This window comes from Cariama cristata, unplaced genomic scaffold (genome assembly GCF_000690535.1).
Source record: "Cariama cristata isolate BGI_N322 unplaced genomic scaffold, ASM69053v1 scaffold1615, whole genome shotgun sequence".
Classification (NCBI taxonomy): domain Eukaryota; kingdom Metazoa; phylum Chordata; class Aves; order Cariamiformes; family Cariamidae; genus Cariama; species Cariama cristata.
The window spans coordinates 20,589-32,801 of NW_009616749.1; the positions used below are offsets into that span (position 1 = coordinate 20,589).

Genomic DNA, 12,213 nt, shown 5'->3' on the forward strand with positions numbered 1-12,213 from the left:
CCTTATGCACTGGTTTTCCAATGTGGTCCTTTACGTAGCAAAGTATGCACAGACACAGTCTCAGGCAAGCATAAGATTAGGAATTGGTTACACTAGAACTGTATCCTTATACAGCAGCTCCTGCCACATCACCTTTTATGTTGAACCACAGCTTACTACTGCTTATATTATTTTTGTTCTGTGTGCAGAATTCTAATCAGGTATTTGAGTGATGAAATAAACATCTGGTGCCAATAAATACAGTTCTGTTTAAGAAGCGTTGTCTTAAATCTTTCCATTTGTTTTCTAGGTATAAAAGTTCCCAGGAGCATACAAATGTACTTTCGGTGTGAATTGGCTACAATCTCATTGTGACATGAAGGGATTACTTCGATTAGACCTTCTCTTTGCCGTTCCACTGATGACTGACAATTTTAGTAATGACACTACAACAAAGAGAACGTTAATTCATTTGTCTGGGCACTTAACTGTGTACACATCAACTGCGAACATAGGTGCTGTCAGTTATTCCACTGGTGCATTTCTTGGAGTCTATTATAAAACCTGTATTTTTATGACACCATTCTTCCCTGGTGAGTCTTTGTACTGAAATAGTCATTGTAAGAATAAAAGAAGTGCTTTTATCCCTTCGAGATTTATATCGAAGTCATAGCATTGTCAGAGAAAGAACTGCTCTGATCGTAGAATGAACTGCACACAACAATGAGTACAAACTTAAACAGGACATTGCATTCATGAGGCCTAGGGATTACAATCTGTCCAAAAGAAGAAAGTCATGCAAAATTCAAGTTTTGAACTTACCACCTTCCATGGAGTAAATATAGCAGTGCAAAAGTAATATTAATTGCTTTTAATTGCACCAGGACTCTTTTCAGGGTGCTGCCTGTGCACTACTGAAGAGTAAATAGTTCATGTTCTCAGGTATACTTCATTTTACAGTTACATTGCTTCTCATTCAAGACACTAAACTGGTTTAAACAGAAACCAGTACAATTAAGGACAGGCTCTGGCATAGCAACCTTCATAGGTAATTCTCACTTTTCCTTGAAGCCTTGCCTTGCACTCAGCTACAGGTTTGAAACTCGATGAAAAGGCAGAGCTGTTTTCCGTAACTTACCTTTACTGTAGCACAGCCATCTTGTTCAAGAATCACACACGCTTTTGTAATTGAAAGTACCATATGAGTTTGAAGAAAAAAAAAAATGGGTGTACATGTCCCATGAATCAGGTGCAATTTCAATTCTAAACAATTTTCAAAATTGTTTTACCTTGATGTTCTCTCTCCCTCTAATACAGTCCATTGTTTTTCCATTGTTTTTCCATTGTTTTTTAATAAGTCTTTTGTTTCTATCATCTAAAATACAGTTAAACAATAGTTATTCCTCTACTTATCCATTACAAATACAACCCATTATGATTTGGAATACAGCTACTCTAGGTGCAGGTGTCGTCAAAATGCATGAAAGAACATTTAAGACATTTGAAAACTTTGATGTCAATGACATAGTGCACAGTGTGCATTTGACTTAAGAGTATGAACAACTTGTTCATTTGATTACTGTATCTAACCTCAAAATTAAACTGATCAAATTGGCTACAGTAGATTTACCCAGATTGGCTCACAAAATAAACTGCAGAAGTATTATCCTCCCCTTCTAAACTGGCAGAAAGTACTGTCCAGCTTCCACCACTTGTAAATTCAACTTGAAGTTGCTGACCTAATGTTGGTATTTTCCCCATTTGTATTTCCTACATGACCTTGCAGTAGAAATGGTGCAAAATAGCAAGACCTGTTGGAATAGGCAGAAAGGAATTCAAACTTTAATCTGATTGGTTTAATTCTTTTTTTTAGCAGGAGGAAAAAGAATAAAGTTACAAGATTCTTTTAATATTTTCACAATGTTAAACTAAAACTGAGCTCTAGGCTACATGTGTAAGTAAATCTAGAACACAAAAGGGTTAAATAAGATCTTCTTTAAGATACAAGAACTTAAGCTTTCTTTACGTTTAACAAACTTCACAGAACAGATACTGCAAAGGAACAACCCCCTCCCCAACTTTTTTTGTTTAAAGTGAACATTGTCCATAATTCACATGAACTTTAAGTAGTGTTCTCTCAAGAGCCACCTTGAAACCATCTGTGCACTTGTAACGAGATTAAAGAGAATATTAAGGAGGAACAAAATAGCATCTTCAGTATTAATGCAGAAAAGTCTTGTGTATCAATCAGAATGCCCATCAAATGCTATGATAGGATTTTGTAGAAAAAAGAAAGTGCGTATCACAGCAGCCGCCAAAATCCATGGTTTTTTAAACTCCTCACGGCAAATGTAAATAATATCCTTGGACAGTCCCTCTCACCAGGACCATTTCCTGAAAATGCAGCACATTACAGAAGATTTTGCTGCTGGTTTCATGTTCTTGAATAACAACAATAATAATAAAAAAAACCCCACAGCTCGCCTTTTGGATAGCTTGCATTTTATAATGATGGGACACTTCTGATTTGCTTCATGGTTAATTAATGCTAATACAGTCAGATGCTGAGTGTGTGTGTCTAGAGACATATATATATTCTTCTTCATTTTTTTTTTTAAATTAGTTGTCTCCTTTTTAAATGCTCCTAGCTGGCTACCAAAGTAACAATATAATTTGGCCTATAAGGAGTTAGTTACCTGTAACAAGTAGAATGGAGAACGTACAAGCTTACTCTCAAAATGCTGGGGATTTTCAAGTGACACGTTACTTCACCCCTCTGATGTTTGATACCTGCCCAGTATTTGAAGATGAGACAAAATCTTTTCCTCTCTCAGGTTCTCTTACAGATTTACCTGATTGTTAATAACTTACTAACAGACTGAAAAGCTAAATTCACTCAGGATTAAGCTGGGCCACATCGGTACAAATCCTTTTTACCTGCATAGACCCCATGTGCAGCAGGAGACATGCGGATTATTATGTTTGCTTTTTTGTTTCCAAACTGACAGGACTGGTGCAATTCAGTTCAGCTCAGCTCAACGTGACATACCGTAATACAGAACCATGGGTCTAAACCGATCCAAAACATGCTACTCCGTGTCAATGCTTTTCACATTCACTTGCTATACTTGCTTTGCAATAGATGCGGGCAGAGCTTTTCATGAGAGCGTTCAGCTGCATAGAAAGAGGGCTGATGTAGCCCGTTTGATTATCTCTGACACGCTGGAAGTGAGGAACACAAACTCAATCTGATAAAGGGTGTTTTACCGGTTGTTCCCCAATACTGTTACTGAATTCCGTTTGCTACAAAATGTCCTTTTTTTTTTTTTTCCCCAATATAGAAGTCTAGCTACAGAAAGTCAGTCTGTAGAATCCAGCCATGGCTACTGTGCTGTGAATTAGCCTTATTTGATCAATTATCAGATACCTGCACTTAGCAAAAGGCAAACAAGAGCCAATCAGGTTTCGGCCGGTGGGAATGGCTGCACTGCTCAAGGTACGTGGAATCTGTTCACACAACTCTAGAATCTCTGTGGATGCCATGTAAAAAGTATGCACCATTTACTGCTCTGGGATGGAGTTGGCTTTAAAGTGAGATCATAATTTAACTGAGAAGAAAGAAAAAAGAAAAAAAAAACCAAACCCTGATAGGTTCTTTATAGTAAGATAGATATAAAAATTTTTCATAAGAATCTCTGTCCCCCTTTCTTTTTGGCTTCCTGGGAAGAACCAGAAAGATGTTCCTACCCCAACAGAATCCCTGATGCTGGTGACACTGCCTAACTCAAAAGCCACACGCGATGAAGGCACGAGTGACCAGTCAGGTCTTCTGGGCTTAAGCAGCTGCAGTTGCTGCTCTTAGTAGTATTTCACCTCCTCAGGATTCACTAGCAGTGAAGAGGTGAAAGGCTGCACATTAAACAGTTTGTCTGAAAGCCATGTGCATAGCAAACTTTTAGACCAGCTTCTATACAACTATTTGTTTTAACTCTGCAGCTGGAATGTTTCCAGCATAAGGCTTTTAGAGTGACTCCAGCAATAACAGAAGCCTTTGGATTTTTCTTGTTTTGTTTAAATCCACTAGCCATGCTCAAAAATAATATTTCTTCATGTTTTATTTTTATACGGTGGCTAGCAGGCACCTTAGTAACCAGCCAGAAATCAATTTCAACCACCATCGACCCCTAAACTACAGTACCAGGACGGTTGGCTAAAGAAAGGAAACTGATTGGCTGTAGTCTGAAACTTGCCTAGTACAAGGTGTCTGGCTGACTTTGTCCTAAATAAGGCTAACATTAGTGAACTAAGAGAACAGCATTTGGTTGCAGTCTTGCACTCAGGAACATCCTTCGCCAATGCGTTGGCAAGATCTCCCTACTTTCCGATCCAGTTTCACCATTTTCATAATGGCTTCCTCACGTCCACGTCCCATGTGGTCAAATGTGCAGTCGTGTTGTTCAGGCAGGCGATGTAACATACAGAACACATAACCTACCATGGAAAGGGAGAAAAAAAAAAAATACAGTTAGGGACTTTGTCAACTGGCAGAATCTTACCTGAATCAGAAGTGAAGGATCACCTGCTGAGGGATTTCTCAGTTCTCAAATTTAATGCCAGCTTTAAGTTTTTATTTATCGTTCTTACAGAGTATGAATAAATATCTGATTATTTACTGCATTTTCTTGAGTATTTATCACCACAGTGTCAAAGCTCCTATCAGGTATGCCCAGACAGTCACAAAGCTAATGTTTTAAAACAAAAGCCAATCACCTTCACTGGAGTCTTCTCTACTTTATGTGGAGTTGGTTATAATTTCTGGAATTCATGCCTATGGTACTTCAGGTTGACTCCCAAGCAGGCATTCGAGTTGGAACTGTTAAACCTAAGCACCTTGCTTCCTCCCTACTGCCAGCACCCCAAGCTGGCAGCCACCGCAGCAGTGTTCACTGCTCCACTACTATTCCAGTTTTCAGAAGCTTCTCTTCAGGAACTGTTCTGACACTAACCACAGGGGGTGAACTGGCATTTGACACAGGGACACGTCATGCCACATCACCTTGCTCTGTAGCGGAAAAGATGTAGGTTATTGGCTCTTTGGCTAAAGCCAGTCAATGTTATGCAGTTTTCCAGGAAGCATGCGATTCAGAAACGCATGTCAATACTTCTTCCTACAGGTCAGGAGAGCATCTTCAGTAGCCACTTCTTTCTAGTCTACAAAGACAATCAGCTTTTTTCTTATTTGGTCCTAACACTTTATAACAAAGAAATTGCCTCAAATGTCCTACCTCTAAAATGAATGTTACATAGTGATAAGTAGTATTAACATGATATAGAAGGGAAAAGTCACACAGTTACAGGGTTCATGTAGTCCACTGTATATGAAACAAACTATGATATCACCTATGCTGCAGTATTTTCCCTGCCTGATGCTGCAAAGAGCATCGCTCTGCCTCTCACTGAATGCTTTACATCACTGCTGCTCCTTGAATGCTCAAAAGATATGAAAACCACAAAATGATGATATTGGAGAGATGGAAAAGGATAAAAATGAGTGAATGATTGACAGTATGTGTGTTTGTGCATACACACACACATATATATATATATATATAAAAATCTGTGTAAAGTATTTCAATCTCCTGCAATATAAAACATCAATTGTAGGAGAGAACAACAGGCTACCTTTATGTTAGTGTGATTGTTAAGAAAACAGAAAGGAAAAAAGTATCACATGTGGAATTATTTAAAAAAAAAAAAAGTGAAGAAAAATTGATTTATCTTTGCTTTTTGTTTCAATAGGACCAGCTATGAAAAGACATGTCTATTATCTGTGGCTGGCTTTCAAACCCAGTTCTAGGAACAAAGCAAAAAAGACAAGTTTTCTGTATTGGTATATGCGATTCAGAAATATGGATGCAAAGATGCAGACTGAATTGATATATATCTTGCCCCTTGTGATCACTGTCTCCGCTGTCTTGGTCTGGGTCATACCACACTCAAACGTGACAAATATCCTTCTCGAGGTGCCAAAAATTTAAGGCCTGATTGTTAAAAAGAAAACACCCTTGGACTATAGTTTCAATACTGAAGAGGCGTTTCACTCAGTTCTCTCTTACAGAAAGCATGGAATGAAGGCTTCCCTTATTTCTTCAAATAAGACTTCAACTTAACTGAACCAACATCCACTGCAGGCAGAAGAATACACAAATACCTGACTAGATGAGCTCAAAAATCAAGTTCATCATCCTATCTGCAGGGGATTTTTAAGAAGCAGACACAAGAACCCCTGCAGATACGGACTGGACTGAAGTCGTTTCAGTCCCTTGTAGGTAAAAACTGGTTTTAAATCCTGATGGTTTTACAGCTGCTCTCCACATGGTTAACAAGCGTATGTAGAAATGCCATATAACATTATCTAAAAGAGATCTTGAACATGTATACAATCTTCTACACAGCTTCAGCAAGACTCTTTTGACAATTCTATAAATCTAGTCAGAAAATGCATATACAACATAATTTATCACTTTGAACATGACCTTTCAACTGCCCCATCTCCTCACCTCCTGCCTTTTGCAGACCAGTATAATCTCAGGATGTTCCTTTCTACTTTGCCACCCCCGCAATACAATCTATTCTGTGCTTTGCCATATCTTTCTTTCTTTTTTGAACACCTTTCAGTTCTTTTTAAAGCACCAGTTTTCATGTAGGAAAACCTGTGCTGTATGCTATATTTATTCCAGATGAAACATAATATTTATTTTTTCTGCCTGTCACATATTTCCTTATGCATTCTTGAACAGGATTTCAGTAACTGTCCACAAAGAATGGCAGGTGATTCTCATTTTCCCAGACTATGGGAAAAGTATTTCTGATTTCAGCAACTAAATGATCTAAACCTGTTATTCATATATCTATTTAAATATGTACTGCTAATTAGAACTGATAATGCTTAATGAAAGAATACCCAAGCACATTTTGAACATTACTAAAATAGTTTTGCATGTATTGGCTGTTCTTATGGAGGGGGTTTATTCTTGTTGAATTAGCAATGGGGATCTTCTGGAAGTCTCATTTCCAAAAAAGAGACTTCAGATCTTTAGTCCCATTGCTCCAAACGCCTAAGTCATTTTAAAGACTGGAACTTGTATTTTTGTAGGTTTTATTTACAATTTAAAAGACTTGAATACTGTTAGATAGTAGCTAGTTGAGTAACAGTAGTTCTGAACATTTTTTCCTTAGTTCAGAGTGGATATATCCAACTAAGTTATTACTGCTATATTTACTCCTTGCTTCTTCACTGATCTGGAAATCAGAGTGGACATTCTGTGGTCTGTGTGCACACAACTGCCTGATGCTGTATCAAGAGCATCAGTTTTTACAACAGTTCCATCATTAACTTACGTGCGCTGGGGCAGAAGGCCAATATATGTACTTCTATTTTGATCCTTAAAACCAATCCATATTTAGAGGTGAAACTTTTTCTCCCGAGAACTCTACTTTTATGGTTATAAAGCAAGTTAGATAGATGAACTCTTGTGGTGTATTTACTGTGAAGTTCATTATGGGAAGATACCAAATACAGGTTGTCTCCCCTAAAGGATTTTACTGCAGAAATGCTTTTAGCAGACTATAAGACAAATAACTTTCTGCTAGGGGAAAGAGCATTGGAAAAGAGAATCCATCTGCCAACTAAAGTTAGTTTACCCTAGTCATCAACCAAAACCATGCCAGACTTCTGCTCCAAGCATAGAAGATTTCAGTCTACTAAATGTAATAATATATCTCACAGCATTGCAATTGTTGTTTTCTAATCTTATAAGTAAACCATGAATCACCTACTCCTCAGACCTCTCATGCAAACATCTTCGAAAAACATTATGTAGTGCTTCAAAACCTTTGAGCTCCTCTAAGCACCCCAGAAACTACTTCACAATATATGATCAAAAATTCACTTCCATTTCATCACCAGAGCACAGACTGCGAAAGCCATAAAGCAGTGTACCACCTCGGCCTGACTTGTACCCATACAGATGAGTCTTTTGCAGAGGACATGCAAAACCACATCATTCAAAGGAAGTCTAAGATCACACCAGCAACTGTGAAGTTGCCTTCATCATTCCTGAGGAATCTGCTGGGAAAAAGCAATTGGAGAGGGCAGAAAACAAAATAGTCTTCCATATTCAAGACCAGAGACCACCACAGACCTAGAGTTCGCTGTACGTGAGTGATGATGAAAAAGGACTGCATTTTCCTCATTGTTACATTCAAGACCCCTGGCTAGATGGGAGTATGGAATGACAATAAGCAAATATTTCAACTAAAACCTACATTTAATTCTTCACTTTTTATCTTCAAATTCTGAAAACAGTAAGCTGCTAAAATACCAATAAAATGGTATGTGAAGCATCAGAAACAATTAAACTAAATGGCATAATAATCCACAACACAAAAGCCAAATTGTAATTTTGGAGGGTCCCTGATTTTATCAATTCTTTTTTCCCCCCCTCGTTGTTAACTCCACAGAAAGCGGTCAGACTTTCTGGAACATGGCAGTAATGCCCAAAAATTGGATTACTGCAAACTCCCAATGGAGAAGCACAGCACACTACTGTGGGGACTACTCTAGTGGGTGTCCTTGGCCAGGCACAGAGTCCCAGACTCTTCTAATGTACTGCTGGAGAACATCACACTGTTACCTAAACTATATAATAAATACAATGATCCCTGTTATGTGAATAGCATTGTGATAGGAAGGAAGTTCCTTTTCCTCCCACCCCAAGATTCTGGTCCTGATCTCATTGTCAAGACATTCAGAAAGCTGCTAAAAGAAGACAGATCTATTTATTTTGTCTGTGAGCATGTTTTGAAGTGCCAAACAAGCTTGTTAAATATTTATACAGCTTACACATTTACAAATTGACTTACTTAAAAACATTTAAAAGTGTCCCTGTTTGAAACATCTTGATGTATATTACCTAAAAAGTAGCTGCCTGCTGCCATAATTACCCTGATATTCAGTATATTCATACTTTTGTTTTTTAAGGACAGAGAGCGTATTTGGACTTTGCCATACGGTGAATGTGTTACATGGTTAATATGGCAGTTCCATCTACTGAAGAAAACTGAACCTCGTTTACGTAGAGGCACATTTTTGCGTTTCTGAAAGCTAAGCCTTTCAAATATCATTGCTGACACGAAAAGACGAAGCCCTTCATTACCAAGTACCATCAATCATCTTAATTGTTCAAGCTAGACATTAATGTTTTCATTGCATACAGTAGCTGCTCTGAAAGGTTAAACTCGTATACTATAGTGACCCCTTCCGATTCTTTCAAAGAAGCTGCCATTGGTAGGTAAAAGAAAATGAAGTCAACATTAGCATAAAAATTGAGAGCTTCTGACACTTTAAAATCATCTTACATGCCCACTAGGACTGCTATTTATCATTTTCATTCTTAAGTCAAAAGGCAGAAGTTCAAAACTGCCAGAATTTGCAGCTTACTGCATTATTAAATAAAATTTGGAAAACAACTTGTGTTTGTATAGATCCCCTATACAAAGCCTATTCAGAAGAAGTCTTAATAATGGCATAGACTTATTTCTGTGCAGAATTCTGTGCTGTGTGCTGTGGCTTCTCCACGTGCTTCACAAGAAATTCTACCTTTCTTGCTAATTTGAAATTCTAATCAACAGAGGTTCAAACAGAACTTAAAAATACCTTGTTACCTTAAGAGATGAAGGTGCTGCAAAAATTCTCTACCAAAGGTGTATTACCTAACAAGATATGTGCGAGTCTATATGCAGATTTCCGTTCAAGAACAGATTTTAACAAATCTTTAAAAGGTGAACCTATCTACAGGATATCATACAACACAGCAAAACCAGGCAGATCAGCAGCAGAGTAGATTAGCCCATGCAGGGATACATGCTGCTGCAGCACCGTCCAGAATAACCAGACATCATTCACCAAAAGTAACCCCAAAACAACATTTATGCCTGTCCCCCATCCCTTCCAACTGGAAAGATGACTTAACAGGTTGTAAATGATACTAACAATAAAGCTATTACAAAAAGGTATGGGAAGGATTTTTTTTTTCATTTTTCAAGACATGAAATAGGTAAGAAATGAATGTAAGAGTAGAACAAATAGCTACCAAGATGCAAAGCAAGCCCCTAAGGACTTGTACGTAGAGTACCTCAGAAAACACTTGCTCTCTGGATTTCAATACAATCCAGTTTGCTCCCCCCTAGTATTTTGGAGGTTGTTCAAAAAGAACATCCAGCAATGGAAGGACATAGAAGTGTGCTATAGTCCAGCCTAGCTAAACTTCCAGTGCGGCTTATATGCACTGCTATTTTACAATACAAAAACATTCTAGTCTGCTGGTATCTTGTATTATTCTCCTCCTAGACAGCTCCATTCTTGCATATACTCTAATTATCTCTTCTCTCTCTTCTGTGGGGAATGCTCTGCATTGGCATTGTCAGCTTTCATTAACACAACTCAAGGAACATTCAGTTTTACTGACATATTCTATAAAAGCAAACCAAATTAAATCCCAACAAACTAAAAACAAGCTTTTGGAAATAAGTGAGCTAAACTATTCTCCTGTTTCCCCTTCCCAGATTTGCAAGATGTCATGGACTTTGATTAAGTAGTTCAAAATAACTTGGCTAGGAATCTTGTCATTCATTCCCAAGGGAAAAGGGGAGTAAGCCACATTATGGTGAAGCTTTTTAACCAATTATTTATTAAAACTCCACAAAACATTGCTTGAGGCAGTACTTTCTATCATTTCCACTCCAAGAAGAGTGGATGGGGAATGTTAACCTGTAAGTGCTCAAAGTTAAACTCTCTAAATATCAATGCACAGTATCTTAAAAATTGCCATCTCAAGGCATTTCAGTTCCACGCTCCTTCACAAACAGCACAGCTGCAAAAGGGTCACAAAACAGGCAGTAGGAAGAAGTGTACTTTTCTTATTAACTTATTTTTCTAACCATTTCCTACAGTCACTGCAACTTGCCTTTCAGTATTTGCTTTTTTTATATAGACTGTCTATACTTACTCATGACTACCAAAATGATCAATAACTGAATCAAAAAGAGGCAAAGAAGAGAGGTGGTGGAAGACACCTTAGAATGTTTCTTTTAATCTGCCAGTCTGTCCCCAGGACTGGACATGCACTTTGGGACTTTCGTCCTGCTCTGAAGTCAGTCATGATCTTGGGTTTCATGCTAGAAGCACGCAGCTCTGTGACATCTGTGATGCTACATACAATTTTATGTCTCAGTCTCAGGATGCTTACGAGATGCTGCAGATTCATTTTGTATTTCCACTACTGGGTTTATGCTTAGGAGAAAAGAAAGGAACAAAGATTTTTTTTTTTCCCCCCCCTTTCTTGCTCTATTTTGCTGTCTACCACAAAGAGGGTAAAGCAGTATGTATGAGCATGCATTAAAGACAAAACAGCTATCAGTTAAAAAAACTGCCCACAAAATCAGTGGAAGAAATTGTACACGAAAGAGGATGTCATCTCAATCCTGTAACAACCACTGGACAGGTATGGTTAAAGATTCTGCAAGAATGGTTTAGACTGCAAAGCAAAGGCTTTGTATTTCCAAGTTCAGTCACGTATAACCTGTGTTTCAAAGTGTCTTCTGTCTATTTTCTTGAAGATGGGAAGCTGCTTTAGGGAGCATGCAAGATTTGCACTGTGGAGACTCGGCAAACAAACTACGTTTTATCCCAATTTGTGCTAATTTCAAATTCACTTTCCTATTTATCTTACCACTTGTACAGAAAGCTGTCAAACTATTTTTTCCTACATTAACTGTGATACAAATTTTGAACACAGAATTTGTATCACTTGAGGACAGAGTACATGCTGATTTTTTAGGGGCTTTTTTGAATCAACAAAGGAGGTTCTACATAAGACACTACTCTACTCCTTGACTTTGGAACTAAGAAGAACTCAAACCAGTTTCCTCCTGCTTCTTTGAAGACAGTGTATTTGGAGTGGGAAAAATTAAGATATGGAACTTTCCTAGATTCAAGTCCTGCTTTTGCTCTAGTGGATAGCAATTCCACAGAAGTAGGGAGCATCTTCAGGAACAGAACTGAGGTTTTCAGGAAATTATTTCTGAATTTCAAAGAATCCTCAATGAATCAAAGCAATAAATAGAGCATACCTGCTCTGTAATAGTAAACTGCAATTAATACAAGTTTGCTGT

The 12,213-nt window shown here is 37.9% G+C and overlaps 1 protein-coding gene across 1 annotated transcript in view; it reads right to left on the reverse strand.

Moving 5' to 3' along the window:
* Window positions 1-1,799: 1,799 nt before the first annotated feature.
* The window catches only part of ZFAND3 (zinc finger, AN1-type domain 3), a 51,495-nt gene continuing 41,081 nt past the window's right edge, over window positions 1,800-12,213 (reverse strand). Inside the window, exon 4 of the mRNA XM_009700262.1 lies at window positions 1,800-4,470. Coding sequence (XP_009698564.1) covers window positions 4,316-4,470 — 155 coding nt within the window. The 3' untranslated portion in view covers window positions 1,800-4,315. The remainder of the gene's footprint in view (window positions 4,471-12,213) is intronic.